This window comes from Pseudonaja textilis, chromosome 9 (assembly GCF_049901715.1).
Source record: "Pseudonaja textilis isolate UNSWEBS1 chromosome 9, rPseTex1.2, whole genome shotgun sequence".
Classification (NCBI taxonomy): domain Eukaryota; kingdom Metazoa; phylum Chordata; class Lepidosauria; order Squamata; family Elapidae; genus Pseudonaja; species Pseudonaja textilis.
Window position 1 is genome coordinate 713,343 of NC_141998.1, and position 27,984 is coordinate 741,326.

General features: G+C 51.4%; 2 protein-coding genes across 5 annotated transcripts; one reads left to right on the forward strand and one right to left on the reverse strand.

Annotated features, from left to right (window-relative positions):
- Positions 1–1,253: 1,253 nt before the first annotated feature.
- GGCX (gamma-glutamyl carboxylase) lies at positions 1,254–16,454 on the reverse strand. 2 transcript variants are annotated; one of them, XM_026715244.2, is made up of 15 exons: positions 16,344–16,454; positions 15,563–15,754; positions 13,452–13,610; positions 12,233–12,398; positions 10,357–10,435; positions 9,446–9,552; positions 9,179–9,342; positions 8,230–8,507; positions 7,745–7,876; positions 6,055–6,206; positions 4,954–5,123; positions 4,082–4,212; positions 3,305–3,452; positions 2,684–2,879; positions 1,254–2,193 (listed from the first exon to the last, which is right to left on the reverse strand). In XM_026715244.2, the coding sequence occupies exons 1-15, from the start codon at positions 16,375–16,377 to the stop codon at positions 2,046–2,048; spliced, it is 2,256 nt and encodes a 751-aa protein (XP_026571029.1). In that variant the 5' UTR covers positions 16,378–16,454; the 3' UTR covers positions 1,254–2,045. The 2 variants fall into 2 exon arrangements, with proteins under 2 accessions (XP_026571029.1, XP_087794739.1); XM_087938613.1 differs by lacking the exons at positions 15,563–15,754; positions 16,344–16,454 and adding an exon at positions 13,989–14,317.
- On the forward strand, positions 16,346–27,719 carry VAMP8 (vesicle associated membrane protein 8). 3 transcript variants are annotated; one of them, XM_087938622.1, is made up of 3 exons: positions 16,346–16,754; positions 24,189–24,356; positions 26,388–27,719. In XM_087938622.1, exons 2-3 carry the CDS (start codon positions 24,216–24,218, stop codon positions 26,529–26,531), a joined length of 285 nt encoding a protein of 94 aa, XP_087794748.1. In that variant the 5' UTR covers positions 16,346–16,754; positions 24,189–24,215; the 3' UTR covers positions 26,532–27,719. The 3 variants fall into 3 exon arrangements, with proteins under 3 accessions (XP_087794748.1, XP_026571030.1, XP_087794747.1); XM_026715245.2 differs by lacking the exon at positions 16,346–16,754 and adding an exon at positions 18,133–18,238; XM_087938621.1 differs by lacking the exon at positions 16,346–16,754 and adding an exon at positions 18,133–18,206 and having other exon boundaries at positions 24,167–24,356.
- The last annotated feature ends 265 nt before the right edge of the window (positions 27,720–27,984 follow it).

Below are 27,984 nucleotides of genomic sequence, written 5' to 3' on the forward strand. Positions count from 1 at the left end.
TTCCCTTCCTTGGTGGGGCTGCTGATCAATCGAGGGGCTTCCCGTTGTTCTCCTTTGCTCCCCATCTTCACTTGGTTGATGTTGCGGCCTTTTGGCCTCAGTGTCACTTCAGGCCCCCTTGAACCAACCCTGTGTGGATGAGCCCCATGACTCGATCGACATCACCGCTTCTGGCTAGTAGGTGAGGAGGAGATCCCAGCTGAGGGCCACCCAAGTTGGATTTGTAGTATCGAGAAGACGGACTTTGTAATATGGTTGTACTTCCTCGCATGGTTATTTTGTACTTGAACTGATTTGCCTCTCTTTTTAAAGTGGTGCTAACGGCTCCCCAGGTCAGGATAGGATGGGATGCCCAGGGTTCCCCTCCCGACAGAGAGAAAGCTTTTGAGCGCTAATTGGTATTGGGTTGTCCCAGCCAACTCCAAACTCCTTATGATTTCTTTTCCTCGTGGACATCTTAAATTTAACTTTCGTCAGATCTCATATAAATGGACCTTCGTGTTGCCACATGTAATATGCTTTAACTCAGCTCTGCCATCTTTCACAACACTTCGCTAAGCTTGCTGGCATCCTGGCATAAATGGGGCAGAGGAATTTGGGCAACTTGTACAGGGGAAAAGAAGGGAGGGAAAAGACAAGGACAGGAACCGGAGATGTCACACTGGACTAAACCAGCCCACCCAAGGACGCCTGGCCTGGGGAAGAACGGGAAGAGGCCTCTTCAGGAGAGGCCTAACATCAAAGCGGCCCCCAAAACATCAACCAAGCAGGATGCTATTGGCCACTGAGAACCTGGGCCAGGAGGGAGCGACACAGAAAGGGGAAAACTGGTGACCGCTGCACAGGAATACTCAGATCTAGCCTGGCTTCTCCTGCAACCGCCGGTCCGTAGTAAAAGAAGCCTATCACTTAAACCAAAGGGAATCGAGGGGGGGTCTCTCTTTCCAAGGGACCCCCCTGGGGCAGGTCTGACATGAGGCTAGATCTGCAATACTGGTCCACCTGGAGATGGATCATGGGGACCGTGGAAGAAATGTCGGCCCACCAGAGTGACCAGGAGGAGATATGGGGGCAACCTGCAGCTAACCCCCCGGCTCTGCCTGCTGCTTAGGCAGCCCAGTTCCAAACAGGCCAGGGCCCAGTACCAGGTCAGGACCCCGGGGGCTGGGGACTCCTGGTCCCTTAGATACATTTGCCACCTGGAGCGGTTTGAAAAATAATAGTAAAGGTGGGGTGTAAATAAAGCCGCAGACTTTTGCACAAATGTCATTTTTTAATTAAAAAAAAAAACGAGGCTCAATCACGGGAGACGTAGCCAGCCCTTTGAAGCCGGGAATACCTACGGGTCGGTGTTGCTAGGCCTGGCCTCCAGTACGGGGTATTATGGGATGGGGACTGAGAGCGAGACCCTCGTGGCCGCGGAAGAGAAGCTCCGCCTCTGCAGCCGGCAGGAAGGCCAGAGAGGGAATTCTGAAGTCCGCTGAGGAGGAGCCGGGTGGCGGCCTCCTCCTCCTCCTCCTCCTCTCTGTCCCTGGCAGGGGGTCGCTCATTCCTGTCTCTCCCACCCACAGAGGAGCCTTCAGCAAAGAACTGAAACCCCCTCGACTTATCCAATCCGCCCCGATCAAGGAAATGCCGAAAAACAGCCCCTCTGCCCAGCCCCCTCCCTCTCTCCCAGCTGCCTGGTGGGTCCCAGCACCGAGAGGGCAGCTGAGATCCCTGCTCTCCTCCCATCGGGCAGGGATGATCATTGGGTCGGCCGGCTGAGCCCACGGAACCGGCCCTCCCTCCCTCCCTCCCTCTTCCTGCCTGCCTGCCTGCAGCGTTTTCTGCAAGGGTCCTAAGCTCCACCCGGCCCCTCTAGGGTGGGGGAGGATCAGGCTGGCTCGGAGCCCACCCCCCCTCCAGTCTCGGGAAGAGGGAGGGGAAGGGGCTCCGGCCAAGCAACCCACCAAGGCGACTCCTCAGGCCTGGCGACATCCCCCAGTTAAGGCCTTCATGGCTAGTGGTGACAGTGGCAGCAGCGGTTGAGGTAGCGGCGGCTTTCAGAGGTCCGAGCGCTCCGGCCCAGGGGGGGCCGCCTCCTCCTGGGCAGCCTCCTTCATGTTGGCGTAGGCCACCTCCTGGGCCAGCTGGGAGAGGGGGGGGCGGCCCAGCACCAGGTTCCGCAGGGAGATGCTGGTCATCAGAAGGCTGTGGGCAAAAACCAAGCGGGAGACTCTGTCAGGAGGAGGCACACAACAACACCATGCAAGCTGAGCCTGTGTGCGTGAGTGCGTGTGTGTGCGTGTTAAGAGCACAAAAGTGGTTACAAGAAAGGCACATCCCACAGAAAAGCCTGCTCTGGGGTGGTTGTTTTTTTTGCTGATACCTGGACCGGAGAAGACGGTACTGACTAGATTTGCCCCAAGTTGGAGGAATCACGGGAGATTTTCATCTGTTCATTTACAGGAAAGGAAGAGATTCTTGGCGTCATGAGGCTGGGAAGTCGCTTTCTTAGGGTTTTCCCTTTCTACGGTTCTTTCATTTTCGGTTCTCCTGCCCCTTTGACTCTTGCGTTATAGTTCTCTCCTAAGTCTGTGTTACCTCTGACAACAGTTTTAATGAAAACTGGCCATAAAATGATTCCACGCCGAGCGAAGGCGGGGCCCCCCCTCCCTCCCCCCCTCCCTCCCCCCCTCACCTCCTGCGGAAGACGAAGTACTTCTTGCTGAGGAAGCGCTGCAGCCGCTCGGCCAGCGTGGCGTTGCGCCGCCTCTGCCGCTCCTCCATGCGCCGCTGCCGATGGAGAAAAGCCGCCACCACCGGGTCTGCCTGCGTGGCGTTTCCCAGAGAGTCCGCCAAGATGGGCTGCAGCTCTGGCGGGAGAGGCTCCGTTTCTGCTCAGAGGGAAGCAGCGGAAACAGAAGGTGAAGCGCCTTCCGAAAATCAGGCAAGGGACAAGAACAGACCAGAAGAATAGCAGAGTTGGAAGGGACCTTCAAGGTCTTCTAGTCCAGCCTCCTGCTTAGGCAGGAAGCCCTATACAGCTCCCTACAAACGGCTGGTCCAACCGTGTTGGAGCAGCCAAAACTTCTGGAGGCCAGTTGTTCCACTGGCTCATTGTTCTCTCAGTCAGGAAATTTCTCCTTAGTTCTAGGTTGCTTCTCTCTTTGGTCAGTTTCCACCCGTTGCTTCTTGTCCTGCCTTGAAATGCTTTGGAGAATAGCTGGACTGCCTCTTCTTTGGGGCAGCCCCTCAGATATTGGAACACTTCGATCAGGTCACCCCCAAGTCCGGGCCCCCAGCTGGCCTGCAGGCTTACCAGTCCCGTTCAGAACTTTCTCCCGCAACTCCTGAAGTTGGGTGAAATTCCGCTCCAGGGCCACCTCGGTCGTGTTGACGTAGAGATACATGTAGCAGGAGGGCTCCCGGGAGATGGTGAAGACGTTGTGGTACTCCCCGGCTGGCAGCTGCGGCCAACAGACAAGGGCAGAGGGACTCTGGGTGCCTGGGAGCAGCCCCCCTTCCTGAGGGCCAGGCAGCGCCAGCATCTAGGCCGGTTCTCACGCTGGGGAGCGACAGGCCTTCCCAAACAGCCCAGCTGGCAAGAGAGTCCAACTGGCCACAGGTGGACTGCATGGGGGGAGGGCTGTAGCTAGCCGTGCAGATGTGTCTGTATACAGATGTGTGTATCTGCAAACCGGAGGCCCAGGCAGGCCCAGGTGGACTTAGGATCCCCTCATGCTTCTTCCAGCCCTTTGGAGACGTTCACTGGGCAGGACAGAGCAGCCCCCACTCCCTTCCCCCCCCCCGTCCTCCTCCTCCTCCTCCTCCTCCAGCAAAGCCATTTCATCTGGCTGCCTTGTCATGGTGGATGGTGAAACACAGCCCGGTTGAGAGGTGCTTTTCAGAACCTCTTTGGTTTGGCCAAAGCCAGACCCGAAGGGCTGCCTCCTCCTGATGTGGTTTCTCATCGTGTTATGAGACCCTCTCCGGTGGAGGTGGGGCGGGTGGGCTGCCTATCCCCCCTCCTCTTGGACCAGCCCCTCGAGGGCCCAGGCCAAAGGTCTCCCCGCACAGCACCCAGCCAGGGCCTCACCTGGATCTTGTCTCCCTCCTGCAGCGTGTAATTCCTCTGCGAAGCGACAACCTCCACCGTGACTTCCCCTTTCAGCAAATGGAGGCTGGTGTTACCCAGGTCCTCGCTCACAAAGTTCTCCAGGTGCAGCCCTGCCACGGGATGGGGGGGGGGACGGGGGGGGGACAGCCAGGAGGTCAGCAGCAAAGACCACAGAAGCGCCCACAGCTCTTCCCACATCTCAGCCGCCCCCCCAGCAAACAAGAGTCCGCCCTGCTTTGAGCCCCAGCCTGCGACTCCTTTTCGAAGGTCAGCACCACATTTGAGGCTCCTTCCTTGTTAAACGACAAGGAAGGTGGTTGCTGGAGGCAACAAGGAAGCGTGGAGTAGCTTTCTTTCTGTAAACTTTGCTGAAGAAACATAGGAACAGACTCCAGGTGTGGCTTTTGTTTGCTACTTTTAACTTAGCTGCAGCTTTGGACCGTTTTGTTGCGCTGACATTTCCTGATTTTTATGAATTCTGATTGGCCAGGAATGGCTTATTGAAAAATCTACTCTTTGGCCACAAGAGGGAGCTATGAAGGTGTGGATAGGACTGGATCGTCAGAGGGGTTTGAAAAATACTTAAATAAAACCCAAAGGTGCTTTTTTCCCCAAGAGGCTTTTGGGTTTTCTGGCTTTTCTTTGAAGACCTTTCGCTTCTCCTCCAAGAAGCCCCACTGAAGCAGCAGCCACAGTTTCTGCAGGGCAGAAGCCTTTATCTGAGGCCCTGAGGTCTGTTTCCACCACAAGGGTTCAGCCGAAAGCCTTCGCATCCAAGCCGTGCCCACCCTGTGGATCTGAGCTTAAAACGAAGACCCGGTTCCTAAGAGAACAGAAGAACAACTCAGTACCTGGGAAATCTGCGATGAAGACAACCTCGGTCTGGTTGTCCAGTGACTTTTCAATCTCTATCAATTTGGTCCTCCAGGGTGACAAATCTATCAGAAGAGGCTTCAGCCACGGGGTCTTCTGGAAGGGGGACCACTGGGCGCGGACAATGTCAGTGTTTGGATCGAAGAGCCTGGGGAACACAGGAATGAGAAAAAAGGTTAAATCCAGGGGAAAGTGGACCATGGATCAGTGGAAAGAACCGGGGCGTCTGCCTCGTTGCCTGTTCTAAGCCCAGGAAGCTACCGTATTTCCACGTATCGTTTTCCTCAATAGATTAGAAGCCACCAATTATGCCAATATGTCAAATCAAACTTTAATATGGTCGTAGGCCACCAGAAAGAGGACGGGGTAACTGATAACTGTCAAAAAGCAAAAAATATTAAAACAAAAATTACAGTATATATATATATATATGTATGTATGTATGCATGTATGTATGTATAGGTATATGTATAGGTACATGTACATGCATATGTATATATGTGTGTGTATTAATATTTGGGGGAAGTATTAATGTTTGTTTTAATATTAAGTGGATGGATAAATGGATATATATATATATATATTTGTTTTCTTAAGTTTTTGCAGGTACTTACATGTATGGTATTCAGCTTTGTTCGGGTATTTTCCCACGTCATTATAGTTGTGCTTTTAAAGTTGTAGCAATATATATATGGGGGGTGGGGGGTGCGGTAAAAGAATAGATAAATACAAAAAACTAATGTTTCTGCTAATATATACTATGGTGCCAGTGGGCCTAACTTTATGTTTTAAACATGATCCAAGATCCGATCTCTGTTCCTTTCTAGAACTGAATGGGAAGCAACTTCTCCGTCTCTAGCCAACCCCATAACCTTCTTCCCATAACCTGCCCAAATGAGGGGCCTTTTTTCAGTCATCCCAATTTTGCAACTTTTATATTTCCACATGACAAATTCCAAAAAGAACACTCTGCTTGGAAGCCACATTCCTTGAAGATTCTGTCAACTACAACACATAATAATCCACGTAATAATTGGCCCAGTCTGCAGAGGGGTGTGACCGCCGGATGTCTCGCTAACCTTTGCTGGAAACGATCGTTGATGGAAACCCAAACATCAAAGTAGATCTCCGGTTCCGAGACGTTGTAGTTGCTCAACAGATGACTGAGGCAAGTGGCGTACTGCTTCAGCATGTCCGCATGGTCCTTCCAGCGCCGGCTCTGTGTGAAGACCTGCTCCAATATATACAGACCTCAGCTGGAGCACAGTTGCGCAGGTGGCAGAAGGGAGGGGCGACAGAGGAGGGGGGAGAAAGAAAGAAGGACGCAGAGCATTGGATGGGCCATTGCAGCAGAGGCTGGGCGGGCTGGAGGGGAGTGGGGGGGGGGTCAGAACCTCTAAGCCCAAATCGGAAGGGCAACTTCCAAGGCTGATACCAAAGGCAATCAGCGTACTTCACTGGGATGTTTTGTCCTGGCGGCTAAATAGTCATGGCACATGGAGCTTTGTTCCACAGGAAAGCTAGAAGGAGCAAGAGCCTCAATTATGGGCTGCCTGGTAGAACCTTGTGGGGAGAGTAATAGGACCATGTCTATTGACTCAGCCTATATTTAGATACAAGTACGTACACGTTAACCAGCGACGTTCTCCTCTGGGATATCCAAATCCTGCTCTTCCTTCAATTCGAACGGGCAATGTCTCAACCCCCCACCCCCCCAATATGACTTAAAACAGCCATGCACTCTGCTCGAGATCCCAAGCTTTAAAAGGTCTTCCAAGAGTGGAAGGGAGCATAGACCACAACTCTGGGGAGCATCCTTAAAAGAGCGGGGTCAAATTTCCTGGGGTCAAATTGTATCTCGCTAAACGCTTTCCGCTCCTCCTCGATGTAAACATGTCTTTTTCTGGGACTGCACAGCGATGGTAAAGGCCCAGGAAATGACGCCGTTTGGTCATCTGAAGCCAGTTTGCGGCTCCTGGTCTGAAGTGCAATATAAGCATAAATGAGCATAAAAATTATAGTCCAGGCTCTGCCAAAGACTCCCTTCCACAGCCCCAATCTACATTAAAGTAATCCCATAAAACTGGCAGAGATTATCGCTCTGGATCTGTCCATTAATACTGTTATAGTCTCAAGGATCCAAATCCCAAGAAACACCAGAAATTTAACTACCAAGGGTCTTGCAAATGTCTTCGTGTCCAGCTTCTGTGGACATCACTAAATCTCTTAACTGGCACAACTGAAGAAGGGCCTTCCAATAATTTGGGAAGCTCTGCTCGGGATACGGCTGGAAAAGGCTAGTTTGGAGCCCATTAAATAAAGGGAACAAAGAAGGATGAGCAGGCGTAGAAACAAGGGAAGGAAAATCTTAACAAAGTTGTTCCAATTCTTGGATCCATAATCTACATTTGTTTGGGAAGGAGAGCCTTTGGTTGTCCTAATCCAAGAACATACATAAAACTGTATCAAAAAATCGTAAGTTCTGCAAGCACCAATGGGAAGGTTTTCCTCTTGAAGTCCACTAAAGAAATGGTCTCTCCAAACACAACCGTGCCTCTTTACTGCTTCTGCATAGACAGTTGTACAGACACCATCACACTCATGACACACGGCTTTTTTACAAACACCCATGCAGCAGGCAACCTGACAGGTGGCAAACTGCTGTACAGCACAGAAGGATCGCTCACACCCTAGTTTGAAGAAGAAGCCGGTGTTACTCCAGACTGTATCATTTCACGGCACATTGAAAAGTGAGAGAGAGAGACTGACCCCGGGGTTCAGGTAGCCAATCTCCCCAGTGCGACCATCACGGTAAGTAATCTTCACGTGTTGGTGGGAGCGTGAATGGACCATCATGTCCCACGAGTAGCCATAGAGCCCGTTTGTCCAGTTGTTGTAGCCCTGCAGGGAGAACGGTTAGCGGGAAGAGCTGACTATTCCCAGGATGAGAAGCACTTGCTGTTCTTCTCATCCCTTGAACAATCCCCAAGACCCCCGATCTCCCCTCAGACTCTTCCCTGGGGCTGTTTGGGTGAGTAAAACTATACAGAACTGGAGCTCAACCACACAGCCGTGATTCAAGTTTAATCAGTGGCTCTTCCGTGGCTGGAATACTACTATGAGGAGGGACACAGAGAAGGTGTTTCTCCGAGGGGCTCCACCTTGTCTGGATCAGAACTATGGAAAATGTCATCAGTCGAATACTATCAGGTCTAAACCTTTTGGTTCAGAAACCATTTATGGTTCTTTCTCACCTTGGTAATAAAGTGTGAGTAAGGTAGGAAGAACTGCTCCGTGATGTACAGAATAGTAAAAATGGCACCCAGCTTCTGCCGCAACCCCAATTTCCTAGCTGCTCCCCTGGGCCTTCGCCGCTCCGTTTCCAGATAAACGCACTCCAGGCTCTGCTGTGGAGGCTCGGTAAGCGGCAGGAACTTGTGGAAGCAGGCAGGGAGCGTGGCAATCAGTCGACGTGGCCAGTCTGGGTAGCAGAAGAGTGGGCTGGTGGCCAGCATGGTGTAAGAAAACATGCCTTTGGGATGGAAAGTTGGAGTATGAGAGAAGGACAGGCGTAGGCTGGTCCCTCAAAAGGCAAATCACCTGCTCTGCCTCCATAAACCTCTGCCTGGACACCCAGCGCAAATACTCAGGTGTGCTCAGGAGAGACTCCCGCTGACATGGATTCTGGTCACGTGGGCCACCCGGACCGAGATTGATTGAAAACTTTGTTAAATTCATGGCCCTCTTTTCCTCCAGGAGTTTAAGGCATCCCAGGTGGGACCTCCTCACACGTTATCCCCCAAGACCGTCTCCGTGAGGCAGACTGGGCTGAGAGGGCGCGACTCAAAGACAACCCTCATTGTAGGCGGAACTGAACCGGAGTCTTCTAAATTTTAACCCAGGGCATTACCATGGTGTTGGCTTTCCTTCAAGCACACGCTAAATCTGTACCAACAAACAATATATCAGATAATCCACCTTTAACAAAAGCCTGTTTGTCTAATCTTGGCGAAGGCATCATTATTCATGCCAGGTGTGCAGCTTTTGCAGGTATTAGTTAACCCCCCCCTTGCAAGAACAGAGTAGAACTGCAGAGTCCAGTCCTAACCCTTTTTAACACAACCTTTATTACCCGACACCCGACTTTTATAAGTTCTCGGGTGGCTTCTTAAAGGAGCGGTTAGATCTTGCAGAAGAACTTACCAATATTGAAAATTTGGGAATTCATGCAGTGGAAGTAGGAGACGAAGAAAAGGGCAAAGGGACGGGTAGCGTCCAGGAAGAGCAGAAAGCCAGCCGTCAGGTCCAACACAAGCCCTCCACCGTGCACCACCAATAAACTGGTCAGTTCCTCGGACATCAACAACCTGAGGGACCAGACAGGCGCCTTCATCCAAAGTTGCAACGTCCAGGAGGGAGGAAGAGGAGGGACCCACCTGCTGCCACCTCTGCCTGGCTTCTATCGCTCACCTGAAAGGGCTGAAGAGCCAGTGCCTCCCAAGGGAGCCCATGGAGTAGCCCTGTACCCAGTCAGCATCCAGCTTCTTGATGCCCGCGATGAAATAAACAATGAAGATCTGTTCAGAAACAAAGGCCACAGCATGGGACTCCGAGGCAAACTAGCTGGCAAAAAGGCGCGAAGCGGAAGCCGGCGACTACCGTAGCCACAGGAAGCAGCAGACAGGCTGCCGTTTCCAAACCAGCTTCCAAGTTTCAACTTCCTGCCCAAATTTCCATGGTCAATTTCACCACTCAAACTTCTTCGGCCACAAATGACCAAAAAAAAAAAAAAAAAAACCCTCACAGGAATTTGGAATGTCACACTGAAAGACATTGGGTGGGGAACCGGAACTTAGAATAACTGCACTGCCCCTTCGTGAATGTCCACTGAGCAGCGTACATTGAAATGAAGTTTCGTTACACGCAGCTCTCAAAGGGTCACCCCATCCAGGACATAAACAACATACCCACAAATATATGACACAGGAACAACGAATATGGGGCAATGGGTAAATTTCATTTCACACTGTCCACATCCACACCTAACCTAAAATTAAATAGTAGCTCCCAATACTTGTAATAATTTACCCATTCTGTCATCTTAAATATTACAACAGGATGGCAACTCTGACAGGGCCTCGGACAAGCCTAAGAACCCAGAATCGTGGGAAGACAGGCCTGGCTCCTCTGGGTCCAGTGGAATCCATCAGCCATTAGAGCCGGTGGCTTCCCCATTTCCACAGGGCCTCCTGAGACGCTGGTGCCAGCATGCAGTGCAGACCAAGCAACGCTAGCTGGGTTCTCTTCATTAGGCCCGAAGCAGACCCCTGTTTGCTCTTACAGGAAACCAAGATGGAAGATGGCACAGCCCTGGAGCATACCTGCATACGAAGAACGGTGTAATTCCACAAAGGGACGTGAGCATTTCTCTTCCGTGGTTGCCAGAGACCATCAATAGACCTGAGGAAAGGAAGGTCATTAGCAAGACTAGGAGTCTGCCCTGGAGGCAGTCTTGAAAAACAACCAATTCTTCAGTCATATCCGGAAAAACCTTTGGAATCAAGAATTAAATCAAGAACATCTTGATTCTTGAACATTGTCTCAATAAAGCTGATTCTAAGCAGCCCAGAATAAACATCAGGCACAAAAAATCAGGACCATTCATAAAGTTAAAGAATAGAAGATCTGAATAACATATGCCTATAGACAAGAATCTGGCCAACTAAAGTGCAGCACTAAATTGGTGCCAGATTTAGGGTCAACGAAATTCAGGAAGGGTTGGACTTGGAGCACTTGTAGGAACCCAAAAGCTCTAAGCTGATGACATGCTTAACGCTGCCGGCTCCTCTACGTTCATCTCACTGAAGCACAGAGTTTACTAACAGTTTTGTTTTACTGAAAGTAAGTATTGGTTTTTAGGTCAAAATTAGAAAACAATACCATTAATTTCCTCGGTCACCCAGAAGATGAAAAACCAGCTTTCTCTGATGGTTTGAAGAGGGTCATCTACAGAATATTAGGATTTCATGCACTTGGTTTACTTGAGCTTCGTTTCCAGCTCATGAAAACACAGAAAATTGTGAAAGGACGATGTGATCCTATGCTGTAAAGGTCTTCAAGGAAGACAATGCAGATATTGGGAGGAAGACTATGGTATTAGTTGGTGGCAAGGAAAAGAAAGGACAAGATGAGAATCCAGAAGGAAAGATCCCAACATTTAATCTGTTGCTATAAGTGAGTTCTCAAAGCTTCGTCTTTGAAAACCAGTTTCCGTTTTCATGTGACAGAATAACAGGGTTAGTTGGAAGCGATCGTGGAAGTCTTCTAATTCAATTCAAGCGGGAGACCCCAGACTATTTCTAGGGTCAAATGGCTGTCCAACTTTTTCTTACAAACCTCCAGTGATGGAACACCCACAACTTCTGAAGGCAAACTGTTCCACTGGTAAATTGTTTTCACTGTCAGAAAAAAATCTCCTTTGTTATGGGTTGCTTCTCTTCTTGATTAGTTTCTATCCGTTGCTACTTGTCTCGTCTTCTGCTGCTTTGGAAAATAGTTTGATCCCCTCCTCTTTGTGGCAGCCCCCCAAATATTGGAACCCTACTATCAGGTCTCCCCTGGTCCTTCTTTTCACTAGACTAGACATACCCAATTCCTGCAAACGTTCTTCATATGTTTTTTTAGCCTTCAGTTGCCGAACATTTTTGTTGCTCTTCTCTGCACTCTCACTCACACTGAACATCTTCCTATGTGAACTTCATGTATTTGTTAACAGAGTTGATGAGTTTGGTGAAGGCTTTCGCTTCCTGTGTTTGAATCTTGATCCAAGTATTGTCCACCTTCCTGTACCAGTGAATAGGTGGAAGGAGTTTAGGGCTTTGGTTTCTACGTCTTCCATGTAGAGATTGGCCACAGGGGTGACGCAGGTGACCCCATGGCACAGCCGTGTTCTCTGCAGAGACCTTCACTGTGTTTAAAACAGGCACTGACCAGGTCCAGCGTGGCACATATGTGGTTAGCTTAAAGTGCTGCTTTGTAGCAGCTGTTTCTTCACTACGGTGGCAGCTTCTGTGGTTGGGATGCAGGCTTCCTGCCACTGCATGTGACTCTGGCAGACTCCAAGTTGGGGCAAATGTCAACTTTTAACTTATGCAACCGGAACGACAGGAAACATGTTTACTTGGCATAACCTTGATCTGAAGGGGGGAAAAGCACCGTGGGCCTTGCCAAAGCCCACAGAGCGCCATGGAGGCTTACCAATAGCGATTCGCGTTCATGAACAGCAGCTGGAAGCCCAGGAGGCCGTAGAGATAGGAGTGGTTGTTCCAAGTGGTTTTGTCCAGGAAGAAGATATACCAGTAAGGCAGCAGGAAGAGGAGGCAACTCAGTCGGTAAAAGCAGCCCAGCATGATCCCCACAGCACCTAAGGAAAGAAGCCAGGGAGGCGAGAGGGGTCGTCCCGAGGCTTTCGGGGGCTCAGGATCAACCAGACAAACTCCGGCATTTTCTGTGAACCCATTTTTCCCCTTGATCTTTAACACAAATTGGAAAACCTTGGCTGCGTTATCAGTACGGCAAGATTGTTTACGTAGCCTGCAGCTAACAGATAAAAACAAGCTTGATCTCCTCACCTCCTCATTGTTTTTGTACAAAGAGTCTGGTATACAATAAAAGAACAATCAGTTAATTTACTGCCCCATTTGCGTTACAAGCCGGGGTAATGTCTAACCCAGCCAGTAGCTACACTCGCAAGCCCTCCCACAATCCACTCACTCCTTGAGTTAATCAAGGGATATATTGACGCTTGGCCACTCCTCGCTTATGGCTGGGAGCGGGTAGATTTTGTTGACGGCGGCGCTTGTCTTCTCCCTCTGGCAAGCTCTGGGAAGTCAGCAGCTTTCCTGGCCTCAGCTATCTTGACTGCTGGTGGGCTTCAGACTACACTGGAACCAGTAAACCAGAGGCCTCCAAACTGGGCCACTTTAAGAACTCTGAGAATTCTCCAGCCAGCTGTGCCAAGTTTGGAGACGTCTGTGTTTGTGGAGTTGAAGCCCGCAAGTCTTAAAGTGGCCCAGTTTGGAGGCCCCGGAAGGAAATCTTCAACGGCCAGAGCTGCCCAAATTTTCTAGGGTTCTCTAAATACCTTCTTTTTCCCTTATAAAACTGCAGCTCCCTTCATGCCAAGCAATGTTCCCCCCACTTCCCCAGCCCCACCTGGGGAGAAACTTGGGGGGGTGGGGGGGTGTTACAACATTTCCTGCTTGTTGCACTGCCTTTTTTCACTTCCGGCTCTGGAGGAGCCGCACAGCAGGATGGCAGGTGGGGCTTGGTTGCGCCCTTCCCCCCTGACCCTGGGCAGCAACCACAGGTTGCAACGAGACCCAGCAGGGGAAGAAACGACCCCCAAGTTAGGGGGCTCTTCTAGCACACCCCCATGGCCCTCCATCCCTGTGCACAACCCCAGCGTGGTCCTCACCCAACAGCATTATTGTGTAGACCAGGTACATCCAGTCCAGGGGCAGTGGCTCCAGGAAGTTGAAGAGAGGGAAGCGACAAACCTGCAGCCCATCCAGGTATTTCTGATCCAGAGAGCTCAGCCCTCGCTCCTGGGGGATGTCCAAGGCCATCAGCAGACCTGGGAAAGGGGCAGGAAAAGGCACAGTCAGCAGCAGGAACCGCCGCCCAAGTCAGGCCGCAGCAGCTCCTCCAAGGATCTGGAAGACAGGGCTGATGGTGATCGGCTGGGTCTCCTTTGGGGGCCCCTGCACAGGAGAACGGAGCTGGAAAGCAGGTTAGTGGGGTGGGGATGGAAGGGGGATTTTGCAGTACCCTTCCCCTGCCACGCCCACCAAGCCACGCCCACAGAACCGGTAGTAAAAAAAAAAAATGAATCCCACCACTAGCTTGGAGGTCTTCTCGTCCAACTCCCTGCCTGGGCAGGAAGCCCCTATACCCTTTCAGACAAATAGTTTTCCAATCTCTTCTTAAAAATGTCCAGTGTTGGAGCATTTACAACCTCTGGAGGCAAGGAGTTCCACTGGTTAATTGGTCTCCCTGTCAGGAATTTTCTCCTGAGTTCTAAGTTGTTTCTCTCCTGGATTGGTTTCCACCCATTGCTTCTCGTCCTGCCTTAAGGGGCTTTGGAGAATAATAGCTTGGCCCCCTCCTCCTCCTCTCTGGGGCAGCCCCTGGGATATTGGAAGGCTGCTCTCCTGTCTCCCCATGTCCCCCTTTTCATCTAGACAAGAGGTACCCAGTTCCCGCCACCGTTCTTCCTACGTTTTAGCCTCCAGTCCCCTCATCATCTTGGTTGCTCTTCTCTGCCCTCTTTCCAGTGTCTCTAGAAATGGGGCTGGATCCCCACAACGTTAGGAAATCCATACGGTCCCTTTTTACTCCCTGGCCAAGTGCCCCTTACATTTTCCTTCTTCCTAAGGCCAAGAGAAACGACCGGCTCTGTGCCCGTCTCTCCTGGGTTCTAGTCCAGCCCATTCACCAAACTGGTTCCACACAGACATGCTTGCAAATTGAAACGTGAACTCAATGGCCACCGATAATTGGTAAATGCAATCAATATTTTTAAAAAAATCATTTTAAATTATTTGCTTTTTAAAGGGGAATTTGATATTAAAACGAACAAAATGGTTTTTTTTTTAGGAAAAGGAATTGGAAAAAAACAACCATTTAGATAATTCTTTTCTCTTTCTTACACCCCCCTCACCCCCCCCCAGTCTCTCTTCTTTCTTTGAATGTTATTCTGAACTTAAATTTTAGTTACTCATCATTTAAAAATCGGGGGTGGGGAGGAAATATAGTTAACCACATGGACTTCGTGGGGCTCCAAACTCAACCGCTATGACCATCCCTCTTTGGAAGGACGCTGGGCTGATCCAGAGGAAGTCAGCCACAATTGCGAGGCTGGGGAAGAAGACGGCCTGCTCTCCTGGGCACGCATGGCCAGCCCCATGGCATGAGGGCCAACCCTCGCCCCTCATGGGTACAGTTAAGCCGAGGCAGCAAACTTTGCAGGAGTCCTTGTGAGTTGCAAGCTGGAGAGTTTGGATGCCAAATTGTATTATTATATTATTGGGGCAACCTGGTTTTGTGCTCATTAGACTTTTCACTACTTTTTGTCAAGCGCACAATTCCCTTGTGTGCACATGCCCCAACTCAGGGTCAACATTCCCGCTCACTTTGATCCGAAGTCTTGGCTGACTCTCCCGGGTTTACCCCACACGGAAACCTGGTAAACAACTCCTTGGACCTTCTTCTCGAGAATTTATCTGACGTGTCAATAAATCAGTAGTAGAAATCGTTGCACTGCAAGCATGCAACCGCAAACAAACATTGTAACCACAGTGGGGTTAAAGGGCACCTAAACGCCACCTCCTGCGTTAGGGCTCAAGCTGGAGGTCATGAAAGCAAAGTCCAGGACGCCGAGGCACGAGCCAAGGGCGGCTGAGATCCCTGGAACCCGCTGGGGCCCGGAGCCACTTGCCAAGAGCCTCGGCACTGCAGCCCCCAAGGCCTGACCAGGCCCCACCCGGCCCAAAGGGGGGGGCTTCTTCCCGACGGAGCCAAACTCACCAAAGAGGAAGCGGAAGACCCCGAGGGCTGCGGGATCAGTTGGCCTGTTCAGCAAGCAGACGATCCGGTGCCAGCCGGCCAGGTCCCCACACTCAAAGCCCAGGAGGCGCCTGGCCCAGCCGGGGGGAGCCTGGTTCCCCTTCTCCTTCCTGGGCATCTGCGGGAGGCGAGGAGTCGTCGGCCTTTCGGCTTCTGGGGGAGCAAAAGACGACGACAAAGGAGGAGCAATGGGGCCTTGGGGAAGAGCCACCCCTGGGGGCCCAGTCCTCTACACCAGGGTCCCCGAATTTTCCGGCTTTGTGGATGTGGGGGGGGAAGAGAGAAGCAACGGTGCAAGCCAGCAAGTGTGGGCAGCCCAGTTTCCAACCCATCACTCCAAGGCAGGGGTCTCCAACCTGGGCCCCCTTAAGCCTGGAGGACTTCAACTCCCAGAATTCCCCAGCCAGCAAAGCTTTATGGGGAATGCTTAGGGCAAAGCTGGCTGGGGAATTCTGGGAGTTGAAGTCCTCCAGGCTTAAGGGGGGGGGGCAGGTTGGAGACCCCTGCTCCAAGGTAAACCGCATTGCACGACGCGCCAGATCACCGCCCTCCGGCGAAGAAGAGCCAAAGGGGAGCCAACGCCGAGGAATTTGGGGGGGTTGCGCGGCCTGGAAAGGCCGGCTTGATCGGCGGAGGCCGCCCGGAAGAGCCCCCCCCCCCGCAAGCGCCCCCGCCCGGCAGCCCCTCCTGCTCCTCCGGCCGGCCCGGCTCCTTGCGGCCAGCCCGGCGGCCCCCCCCGCACCTGAGGCGAGCGCGGCGTCGCGGCCCGGCTGCATCCCGGCGGCGTCGGCGGCGGTTCCCGGCGGCCCTCGGAGAGCCACGGCTGCTGCAGTCAGGCCGCCGCGCAGCCCCCACTTCCGGCCGGGCGCTCAGCCCAAGGCCCGGAGACTCTCCGCGGGAGGGAAGGGCCAGCGCGCCCTGCAGGCTCCGCTCGGGAAAGGCGCGGCCGGCCCGACGAAGCTGCCGAGGGTCGGGCTGCGCACCCGGCGCTCCGGCTGAAAGCAGCGCGGGGACCGGCCGGCCGGGATTTTTTTCTTTTCTTTTTCAATTGATTGCAAGTGTATCTCTTCCCATGTGACACTTTTCTACTTCAGTGCAACGCTCACATTTAATATGACCGGAGGTTAACTGTCCAAGTCTCTGGCGCAATCGGGTAGGATCAATCAATCAGAATAGAACTGGAAGGGGCCTTGGAGGTCTTCTAGTCCAACCCCTTGCTCACCCATTTCAGGCAAGAGGCTGTCTGGTCTCTTCTTAAAAGCCTCCAGCTATGGAGCACCCACAACTTTTGAAGGCAACTTCTGTTCCACCTGTTGATTGTTCTGTCAGAAAGTTTCTCCTTTATTTCCAGGTTGAATCTCTCCTTCTTCAGTTTCAGTCCCTTGTTTCTTGTCCTGCCTTCAGGTACTTCGGAGAATCATTTGACACACACACACACACCTCTTCTTTGTGGCAGCCCCTCAAATACTGGAAGACTGCTATCATGTCCCCCGTAGTTCTTCTTCTTTTCACTAAACTAGCCGGATCCAATTCCTGCAACCGTTCTCCATGCTTTTGTCTCCATGCCTTAATCATCTTACTTGCTCTTCTTTGCACTTTTAACTTTAGCAATCCTTTGAGGGGGAAGGTCTTGTGCAGTTATTATTCCTGGAGGCTTAAGGCCCAAAACTTTGTCTAATGGCTGCACATTCAGCAATTGTTCAAAATTACAATGGCGACGACGGAGGGAGACTTAGGACTGGTCCAACTTGCAGCGCCTGCTGGGATCACAATCCAGGCCCTTGGCAACCAGCTCACCTTAATGATGATTAACATGGTTGGTCATTAACACAGGAGCTGGCGTGCTGCCCTTCCTTGGATTCTCCATTGAGTACGTGGTCTGTGAAAGTGGACATTAAATCTATGATTTTCCATCCTATAATTTGGGGGAATTTAAAATCCTTTATAAGGCGAAGAACTTTCTTCAACAGGGCTGTATGGTTGGCTGTATTGTAAGCCATGGTGAGATTTATGAGTGCCACTCCTGTGATTTTATTTCGGTTTGAAGCTGTCCTCTATGTCGGGTCTCCAACCTGGGCCGTCCCTTCCAACTCTCATTATCTTCTGTTGTTGTTGTGATTATTATTATTATTATTATGTGAGACTCCATTTCAGACTTCATCACTATGACAACCTCACTGAATTCGCACTCCAGGCCAAGTCAGATTAGGATGAGTCGCCACAGCATTAAAAATTAAATTAATTAAGTTAAAAACATTGTCTGCCGTTGTCCTGAGGGGAGCGCCTTTGCACCGAGGCTTCGCCCGCCCCTCCCTTCCTTCCCCGGGAGGCCTGAAACCGGGGACCCTCCTGGCTCTCGAGGCGGCTCGCATTCCGCCGGATCCTTCCGGGGTCGAGAGGCGACGCGGGAGGCGTTTGCTTCTGCTCGGCCCGTTTGCCGCCGGGACCGGCCTCCGACAGACGGGCCTCTCTCGGCCGGAGAGGGCGGACCGGCGAGGGTTGGATCCGCCCAGGGCTACCTGCGCGGAGGTGGAGGCGCGGCCGGAGGAGGAAGTAGGACGCGCGGCGAGGGGGCAGCGCCGAGGATCGGGAAGAGGCCGGGGCTCTCGGGGCTCGAGCGGGGACGCCACCACCATGGTAAGCCGCTCTCGGAGGGCTGGGAGGGCGGGCGCCGCCCGGGCAGAGACCGCCGCCGCCGCCGGCCGCACCTGCCTCGCTGGCGGGGAGCAGCGGGGGCACCGTGCCGCCATTGCGCCCGACGCCACCCGGGCGGGGCCGGCTGCGAGGCCGTCGGGGGCCCCGTCGAACGAGGCCGCCTTTCCAGCCTCGCGCTCCGGGCCCCTTCGGAAGGCGGGGGGCGGGGGGGGGGAGACGACGGCTGCGCTCGGCGGGCGCCCGGAAGGCCGCCTCGAGAAGGGCGGGGAGGCCCAGGTAGGGAGGCCCAGGTGGCGGCCGAACGGGGAGGGCTCGGGGCGGCTCCCGGGGAGAAGCTCCGTCTTGCTGGGTTTCGTGGAAGAATAACGGCCGAAGAGGCCCCCGACCAGCTCCGCCCCTCACGACCCCCTGGTCCTCCGACCGGCCCTGCGAGGGCGGCTGCAGGGGGCGGCCTTGGCCGGGGCTCCCTCAGCCCCGCCCGGCTCCCTTGAACCAGCTGGCTCCCTTCCTTCCGGAGGCAAGTTCGGCCGCTCTCCGCCCGGCTTCCCCGTTTCTCTCAGCGCCGGTCGGGGTTCTGGGCGAAATCAGCTGGGACCCAGACCGCGCCCTGCAGGTCCTCCCTGTCCCACCTGGGCCCCTTCAAGCCTGGAGGCCTTCAACTCCCAGAATCCCCCAGCCCGCAAAGCTCAATATGCCCACTTCCTCAGGGGTGGAGGAAATAACACCGTCCGTTCAGTGGACGCCAATTGTGGAAGGCTGCAACTCCGCTTTAGTGGCCAGGAGCCTCCTTGGACTTTAGACTGTCCGCCTTTGATGGCGTTGCTGAAACTTCTGTCTTGCTTCTCCAGCGCTGACTCTCAAATTGCAAGAACTCTCTCGATAAAGGCTGCCTTCTAGGGAGTGTGTGTGTGTGTGTGTGTGTGTGTGTGTGTGTGTGTGTGTGTGTGTATAAGGACCAAGGTGCTTGGGGCTTCTCGGAAGTTCTGGCTGCAAATACAGAAGTCCAGGCACCAACAAGCGAAGGTGGCAGCTGAGGATACCCAGCTCCTGCCCACCTGGCAGTCCCAAAGCTTGCAAATTCGAAGAGATAGATAGACGCCACTTCGGTGGGAAGGCAACAGCATTCCATGCTCCTTGGGATAGAGTCATGCTGGCCACGGAATTGTCTTCGGACAGTTCTGGCTCCCTCAGCTAAGAATCGGAGATGAGCAGGCAGGATTGGACCTGGGAAACTGTTTCCTTTAAGGTAAAGGTGAAGGTTCCCCTCCTGGCGCCTGCGTGCTAGTCGTTTCCGGCTCTAGGGGGCCCTGCTCCTCTCCCTTACAAAGCCGAAGAGCCAGCGCTGTCCAGAGATGTCTCCGTGGTCATGTGGCCGGCAGGACCTTCGAAGGCGCACACAACGCTGTTCCCTTCCCACCAAAAGTGCTCCCTATTTTTCTACTTGCATTTTTCACATGCCTTCGAACGGCTAGGTTGGCAGAAGCTGGGACCAGGAACGGGAGCTCACTCCATGACGCTGCGCTGGGGATTTGAACTCCCGAATTGCCGACCTTTTCTGATTGACAAGCTCAGCGTCTTAGCCACTGAGCTACCGCATCCCTTTGAGCCACCGCGCATCCCTTACAGTTGCCTGAGAAAAGGGATTTATGGCCTATAAGGCACTTCTGGCCATTGTAACGCATCACACCATACCTTCACCACACCATGAGCGTATGGCTGCATTTTGGGTGCTTGGCAACCAGCTTACCTGTATGACCGGTTGCAGCATCCTGCACTCACTTGACAGTGATGTGCAGCATTTTTTTTGGCCCATTTCGCCATATTCTTTTTGCCGGTTTCCAGGAAAAAAATTACTCGTCCAGAAGAATAGATTCAGATTTATGATCTCATGATTCTCTTAATGACTACCAAAATTGGGTCCAGTCACTTGGTGCCTTGACTTATGATCCCAGTGACCGAAATTCCAGTCCCAGTTGTGGTTGTAAGCCTTAAGGCGGAGGATTCCTCACCTTGTCCTCATCTGCTCCTTCGTGTAACTGTTAATTAGGGGCGGGGAGAGGATCTTGGCCACAGAGGCCTAAATCTCCCTCACCTTATTCTCACTGATTGAAACCTTCCCTGACGAGAGGAGGAGAACCAAGGCAAAACTTCACCTCCTGGTCCTGCGGTCGGTCACTGTCATCGAGCGACTGAAGGGATGATTCCCCAGAGCCATCTGGGGCTGGGGGCTCTGCACAGATTCATCTGGGGCACCAGTTGCACCTTTTCCTGGACCGGGTGGCCTTGCTCATGGTCACTCATGCCTTGGTCACTTCCTGTTTGGGTTACTGCAATGCCCTCTACATGAACCCTGGAAAAATCCACCCAGAAGCCACAGCTGGTCTAGACTGCTGAGGCTCAGGCAGTGATGGGTACCCCAAGTGTTTACCCTTGTAGCCCCTATCTGTTCTGCGAGCTGCACTGGCTCCCGGTGTCTTCCCAGGTGCAATTCAAGGACCTGGGTATTACCTTTAAAGCTCTAGGGCCAGGTTACCTGTAGGACATTTACACACCCTACCAGGTCAGATAGGGTATGCACCGTCCTGGTCCCTCCTCTTTCTCGAAGCAAGGAAGGCTTCTTCTTCTGTGGCAGCCGGCAGCCCCTGCCCTGTGGAAGCCCCTTCCCCTTGGAAGTGCTTCAGGCTACTATCCTAACCTTACAAAAAGGCCTCTGAAGACCTGGCTCCCACCCATCCCCAAGCTCTGGAATAGAAGGAGGTCGGTGAGAGGATGTTAAAAATCGCAGAATCATGGGATTGGAAGTCCCACAGGTGCTTTTCCAAGAGGCAACTAGACTTTCTGGTTTTTCTTGGGAGACGTTTCGCTTCTCATCCCAGAAGCTTCTCTGCCCTCTTTCTAGAGTCATGACATCTTTTCTGTATTGTATGACCAGAACTGGATGCAGGGTTCCAAAGGTGGTCTTATCATCAAAGCATTATAAAGCGGTATTAACACTTCGTGTGATCGTGACTGTATCCCTCTGTTGATGCAGCCCAAGATTGCATTGGCTCTTTTGGTAGCGGCAGCACATGGCTGGCTCATAGCTCAATGGCTGGATACTAGAACTTCCATGTCTCTTGCTGCGGTTGAGCCAGGGACCGTCTAGTTTTCCTCGCAAAAAAGCGTAAAATCTTACTTTTCTCACCAAGCTTTGTAGGCCGAAATCTAGATCCGTTTCATCACTTCCTGTTTTTCCTAAATTACCAGAAGTAATGAAATGGGGCTAGCTTTCGGCTTACAAAGCTTGCAGAAGCTTTCAGAAACCTTCCTCAAGCCTTTGGGAGGCCGAAAAAGGCCTCAAACCGGTCAAAAATCAGCTGTGAGGCGCACACATGCGCAGTGAGATGAGTTTGCCTGCAGCTCACGTGCCGGCACGAATGGCTCTGCGTGCGACCTGTGGCACCCATGCCATAGGTTCGCCATCACGGGACTAGAAGACCCCCAAGATCCCTTCCAGCCCTGTGATTCTACAGTGGTATGAATTGACCTCTTGGTCTGGTCTACCTAGTGGAATTGACCTGGATCGGTTTCATATAGAAGCGGTCATTTCATTAAATTGGGGAGAAATGCAAAACTGCTTTATCTTCCAAAGGATTTTGCCCTCCTCGCCTGTTTAGCTTATGTCCATTCTACCCAGCAAGATCTCCATTGCAGCCCCATTGCGATGATGAGGGTACCTGGTTCTGGTTCTGCCGGTATGGCTTGTCCTGCTGGTGGCTGCAGGGAATCACTCTGCTGGTCCTGGGAGATGCCTGGCATACTTTTCATACCGGAAGGCTGGTATCATTGCAACTGCAACCTGGAGAAAACCTCTTTTTCTTCCGTCTTCTGATCTCAGACATGGCATGACTGGTTCTGAACAGCTTCCAGGGATATCACATGTAATAACAACCCGGGTTTTCAAGAAGGGCTTCAGAACCTCTCTGTTCTCACCAATTCTGGGATGCATTCAAAGCAGGAATTTGAAATTAACGCTGTAGGTTAGAAGTCTGGATGCAGAATCTATTGAGTGTCTTGCGGGATCTGGTTAAGGAAAATGGAAGGAACTCTCACTGCTCTAAGTAGATCTTGATATTTCCAATAGAGGTTCCAGAATATCCCATTCAACCCCCTATAAACTTGATGGCCATCAAGAGTTACAATACAGTTGTAAGAGCTCAGGTATCTCTATGGAACCCCAAATTAAAGCCATCAATTGATTTCTAATTTGTGAGAAAAAATAAGGGATATTAGCCCATTTGTTTTTTCCTGTTTTCTTGGGATGTAAAACCAATCCAAAATATTATGGATCAGTTTTGTATTTTTTTTTCCTTATTTTGTTTTGCTAAAATTTGATGGAAATTTGAATGTTTGCTACTTGTTTTTTGAAGTGCGATGGGAGGGAGGTCTGCCAGCCAAATGAGGGTGGTTTCTGGGACTTTGTGGGGAGTTAATGCCGTTGCAAAACTGCAAATCGCAGCTGAAGACTGCAGCAAAGACCAAGAAACCAGAGAGCAGATAGTTTCCTTGGAACCTCTCTGGATAAGGAGAGGAGAGAGATCATCCATACGTGCTCCAGATGACTGCTCCTCACAGGGAGCCTGCAGGATAGTGGTTTCCAATGGATTTGAGTGCCAGGAATTGATAGGATCTTGCTTTCAACTGTGGTGGAACCTGTTAAAGCAGGGATCTCACCCACCCCACTTTTCTGTTGACTTGCTCTTAGGACACCGAGGGTCCTTGCTCTGGTCGCTTTCTGGACAGGAGGCTGAGCACAAAAGCTTTTATGAAAAAAGATGGGAATTGTTGCATAAAGAAAATCGTTTGTGGTGGTAGAATAAGAACTGCCTCTAGTTGTAACACAGGAAATAACTACAGCATTTCTATTAGAAATTGGGACAATGGAAAGAGCAAGTTTGACAGTTGTTTTCAGCTTTTTTTTTTTTTAACAATCTTGCTTTAATCATGAGAATTACTCTGAAAACAACTGTGTGGAAATTTTGGACAAATTCAGAAGCTGTATCATTGCAACATATTTAAGAACTGAAATATTTATTCAGCTCTTCCACTGGATATTTTTCTGCCTCTTTGACAATGCCTGTAATTCTCGGTGGAATGATGTCTGACAATACAAATTACTGTTGTGCTTTATTAAATATCTCTTATACTTGGTACATTGTGAACAATGAATATTACTGCAGCATCGACTAACTGTGCGATAAAATGTCTTTTGTTCCCTACTGGCCCAAATTTTAGTTTGCAAGTTGTCTTTTTTTAAAATGCGTGTTACTCTGAAGGGCGTAATGGAAATCAATGCTATAATGACAATACAGTATACATCAAATAATTTGGGTTATTAAATAATGGACTTTTGTTAAAGATCATTTGGGCTGGTGAATGAGAAGCAGAAGTGGTCATAAGGGGCACCAGTGGGGCTTCATTAAGCCAGTGAATGGTCAGCCAAGCGGCCAGATGCCATTTAAGTAGAGGTAAAGGGGTGCATATTGGAATAAGAAAATTCAAATTTGAAGCTTTAAGACTTGTGGACTTCAACTCCCAGAGTTCCTCCTCCAGCCAGGTTAGCTCAGGAATTCTGGGATTTGAAGTCCACAAGTCTTAAACTTGCCAAGTTTGAAGACCCTTGGTGTAGGGTCTCCTGCTTGGGCAGCGGGGATTGGACTAGATGACCTACAAGGTCCCTTCCAACTCTGTTAATCTGTAAGATCTGCACCTACTCATTGGAAGATATTTTTTGTGGTGGTTGGACAATGGTACATTCCTGCCTTGCCCGAAACTCTCGGCTGTGGTGTTCCCATAGAGATGGAGGTAGCACGCGGAAGGAGAAAGGAACCGAGCGGGTGGCATCTTTCCCTTCCTTCCGCCTGTCAAAACCTTGTTCTTCCTTTCTCTCCAGGAGGGAGGCAGTGGAAGTGGCCCAGGGATGGCCAATGACCGGGTGAAGAACCTCCAGAATGAAGTTGAGGGTGTCAAGAACATCATGACCCAGAATGTGGAGCGGATTCTAGCAAGGGGCGAGAACCTCGACCACCTGCGCAACAAGACGGAGGACCTGGAAGCAACGGTGGGCTTTCATACTCGGTGTGGTGAGGTGGGAGTAAGCAGGCACCCAGGTTTCACTCCGAGGTCCAAGAGTGAGCGGGAAGCTCCTTCTCAAGTACGGGTCCAGCAGCCAGGGTTGAGAAAAGGACTAGACCCATTTCTATAGAGCAGGGGCCCCCAACCTTGGCCCCTTTAAGACGTGTGGACTTCAACTCCCAGAATTCCTCAGCCAGCCATGAATGATAGAGTTGGAAGAGACCAGAAGGGTCATTTAAGTCAGGGGCCCCCAACCTTGGCCCCTTTAAGACGTGTGGACTTCAACTCCCAGAATTCCTCAGCCAGCCATGAATGATAGAGTTGGAAGAGACCAGAAGGGTCATTTAAGTCAGGGGTCTCCAAGCTTGGCCCCTTTAAGACGTGTGGACTTCAACTCCCAGAGTCCACACCTCTTAAAGTGGCCAAGATTGGAGACTCCTGCTATAGAGAGCAGATTATGTTGATTATATAACGTAACCTTGTCTATTCTTCTTGTTATATAATTGTTGACTCGCCCAGTATCATGTATCAGTTGGGAATGGCAATCTTCACGCAATCTTAGAGGAAGGAGGGAGGGAGTCGCTCAAACCGCGTCAAAGGCAAGCGGGCATTTCTAGGTTTCTCTGTGCGGTTTGCAGGGCTTTCGCCCTCTTGCTTGAGGGGAGGAAAGCGGCCCAGGAGAAGCCACAGCTGCATCCGTGGTCAGGCTGGAACTGGTAAAGTCCGGAGGATCTAGAGGAGCCCTTTGTCTCCTTTGGGCTATCTAGTATTCTCTGAACTGAGTAGATGAGATAACGGGCTTGGGGATAAACATCCATCCAGGTCAGGTGAAATAGCCTATAGGGGGAAGAGTGGGTTCCCCCTGCAGCAGCTCAGATTACCCCTATGGAGAAGGGAGAGCTGGGTAATGAGCTGAAGGGAAAACAAACGTCTTCGTTCCACGTGCAAGTTTTCCGCTGTCCATGAAGCGAATGGTCCCAGGTGGAACTCCTGGGGTGTCGCTTGGCAGGAAAAGGATGGGTAGTTATGGCACCGGCTCATTTTGTGCCAGATATTCCTGCAAAGGATACCGAACACACCGCCCCACCAAAGCGTCCCTGAGAGAGAGAGAGAAAATGTACTGGGTCGGGAATATGGATCCCTGCTAAAAACTAATGGAAATTAGAAGGCCTGAATTACGTGCAAATGGCCGTCCAGTCTCTTCTTGAAAAGCGATGGGGCACCACGACCTCTGGAGACGAGCCTTCCCACCGCTCGTTCTCACTGCCAAGAAATTCCTCCTCCTTCGTTCTAGAACTTGGATCTCTCTCTCTCCTGCGCTTCCACCCCTGCCTCTCCTTCTGCCCTCAGGGGGTGCTTTGGAGAAGAGGCCCACCCCGCCGTCTCTGTGGCTGCCCCTCAAGTCCTGGAAGGCAACTACCGTGTCCCTCCCAAGCCTTCCGTTTGTGAGGCTAAAGCTGGAAGGAGCCCCTGTTTGGACAAACCAGCTTGGTTTGCACGTTATAGTTAAGCTTCATTGCTGAACCGGTCCATTTTGTGGGTTCCCATATCATATCGAAAGGGCTTTATCTGCACACTATATTCAGACAGACGTAATCAAAATTAACACCTTGCATAAATGCAGGCAGGAGACCCTGAATGGACATAGTTGATTGCGTGGCATGAACAGAGACCGTTTTGCTCCTGGGCTAATAAAATTTTCTTTTTAAAGATGGTAACTCCTCCTTATAGTGGCCTGGTGGGCATGTACAAGTCCCCCTGCATGCTCGCCAAGCATGGAGAGGTTGGGCAAGACTTGGAATTCTTATTCTTTCTTCTCTGCACCTTTTAGTTTTATATTTTTAGTTTGTATTGTTTTACTCTGATAGTAGTAATTTTAATAAAAAAGAGAAGGCACCTGCCAACCTATTTGCAACTGAAGCCTTCCCCCCCCACACCCACACACCTCCCCGGGTTCAGGGAGGGAAGCTCCTTACAACAAACCCTTTGTAAGTGATGTGCATCTTTTTTTACGCAGTCGGAACACTTCAAGACAACCTCACAAAAAGTGGCCCGCAAGTACTGGTGGAAGAACATGAAGATGATCGCCATCATCTGCGTCGTTGCTGCCATCATCCTTATTCTCATCATCCTGCTGGCCACCGGGGTCATCCCGTCTTAAGTCCCTTTCCCGCCACTGGACTTTCCCCACTCATCATTCCCACGTTTCTTGTGTGTTTTTAATTTTGCCCCCGTTATCTCCTCCCTTAATAGCTGAAATCCGTCACTGAATCACGAGGCCCTTGGCCAGAGGTCGTGATCGAGAGATTCCGGTTGCTTCCCTGCCACACCTGCCTGTCCCCACAAACCTCCCTCCCACGTCAGGACCAAAAGGCTCTCTCAGCTGTACGTGTGAACGCAGCCCCAGGAGGCAGGGACTCTTTCTGCTAGATCAGCGATGGCGAACCTTTTCGCCACTGAGTGCCCAAACTGGAATACATGTGCATGCGTCGGACCAGCTGGCTGGTGCATGCCTGCCTGCCTGTTTGCTGGCTGTTTCTGGGGCTGGTTTCAGGCTGTTTTGGTCTGAAAAACGGCCTGTTCTTTGGCCACTTGTCAGGCCATTTTGGGGGCATCTTCAGGCCATTTTCCAGCACTCTGGCACCCACCAAGACCAGCTGGCTGCCTCAGAAACCAGAAGAGCAGCTGGCGACGGTGTGCGTGCCCGCGGAGAGGGCTCTGCGTGCCACCTCTGGTACGCTCGCCATAGGTTCACCCTCATGGTGCTAGATGATTCCCTTCCCAGCAGAACCTGGTAAAATTCTGATTCTGCAAGTGCCTCAGCCGCTGCTGGGAACAGGCCTTGCCAGCCTTCTCGGTTCCAAATGAATCTGGCCAAATTCCTGGAACGGGCAGTGGAGCTTCCCCAGGAAGGATCCCAGCCTTACGCGGCCACTCTGGGTGTTCCTCCCCTTCCAGGAAACCTCGTCCTCGGGTCTCCTCACTTTGTGTACCTTTCGTCATCCCAGATGGAGAAGTGAATGACTGAAACTCACCTGGCAATAAAGATGTTTTTGAAATATTGTTTTAAATGAAAAATGGAAGACGAGAGTCCAGTTCAGGTTCACTTAAACGTTGACTTCTCTCTTGGGAAAATTAGCTCCTCAAGATGTCAGCTCCCAAGGACCCGACTCCTCCAATTGGGACCCCCGAGTGGCACTGAGATCATTCCTTTTGATTGGCATGTAGTCTTCCTTCAGCTGCAGCCTTTTCTGATCTAGAGCCTCTGATCTTTGAGGAATTTCTAAGAGATGTTTATTCACTTTTGCACATTTGATTTACTAACTGTAATAAAAGTATTTATAAATCATTGGCTGCTGCACGGATCTGTTTAGAAGGAAGCTGCCTTGGTGGCTCACTTCAAGGCACCTGGGTCCCCCCTGCATTTCACACACACTGTAATAAAAGGGTTTGGCCCCCGGCCACCTACTGCTGGAAGTAAGAATACTTAGCATCTGCTGTGCCTCAGAATTTCCCCCCTTAGTAACCCCCTTGCAAAGTAGGTGTGCAATTGTCCGATGGTACTAGCGAGGATAGGCACCTTATAAACATCTCCCGCAGCTTAGGCAACGACA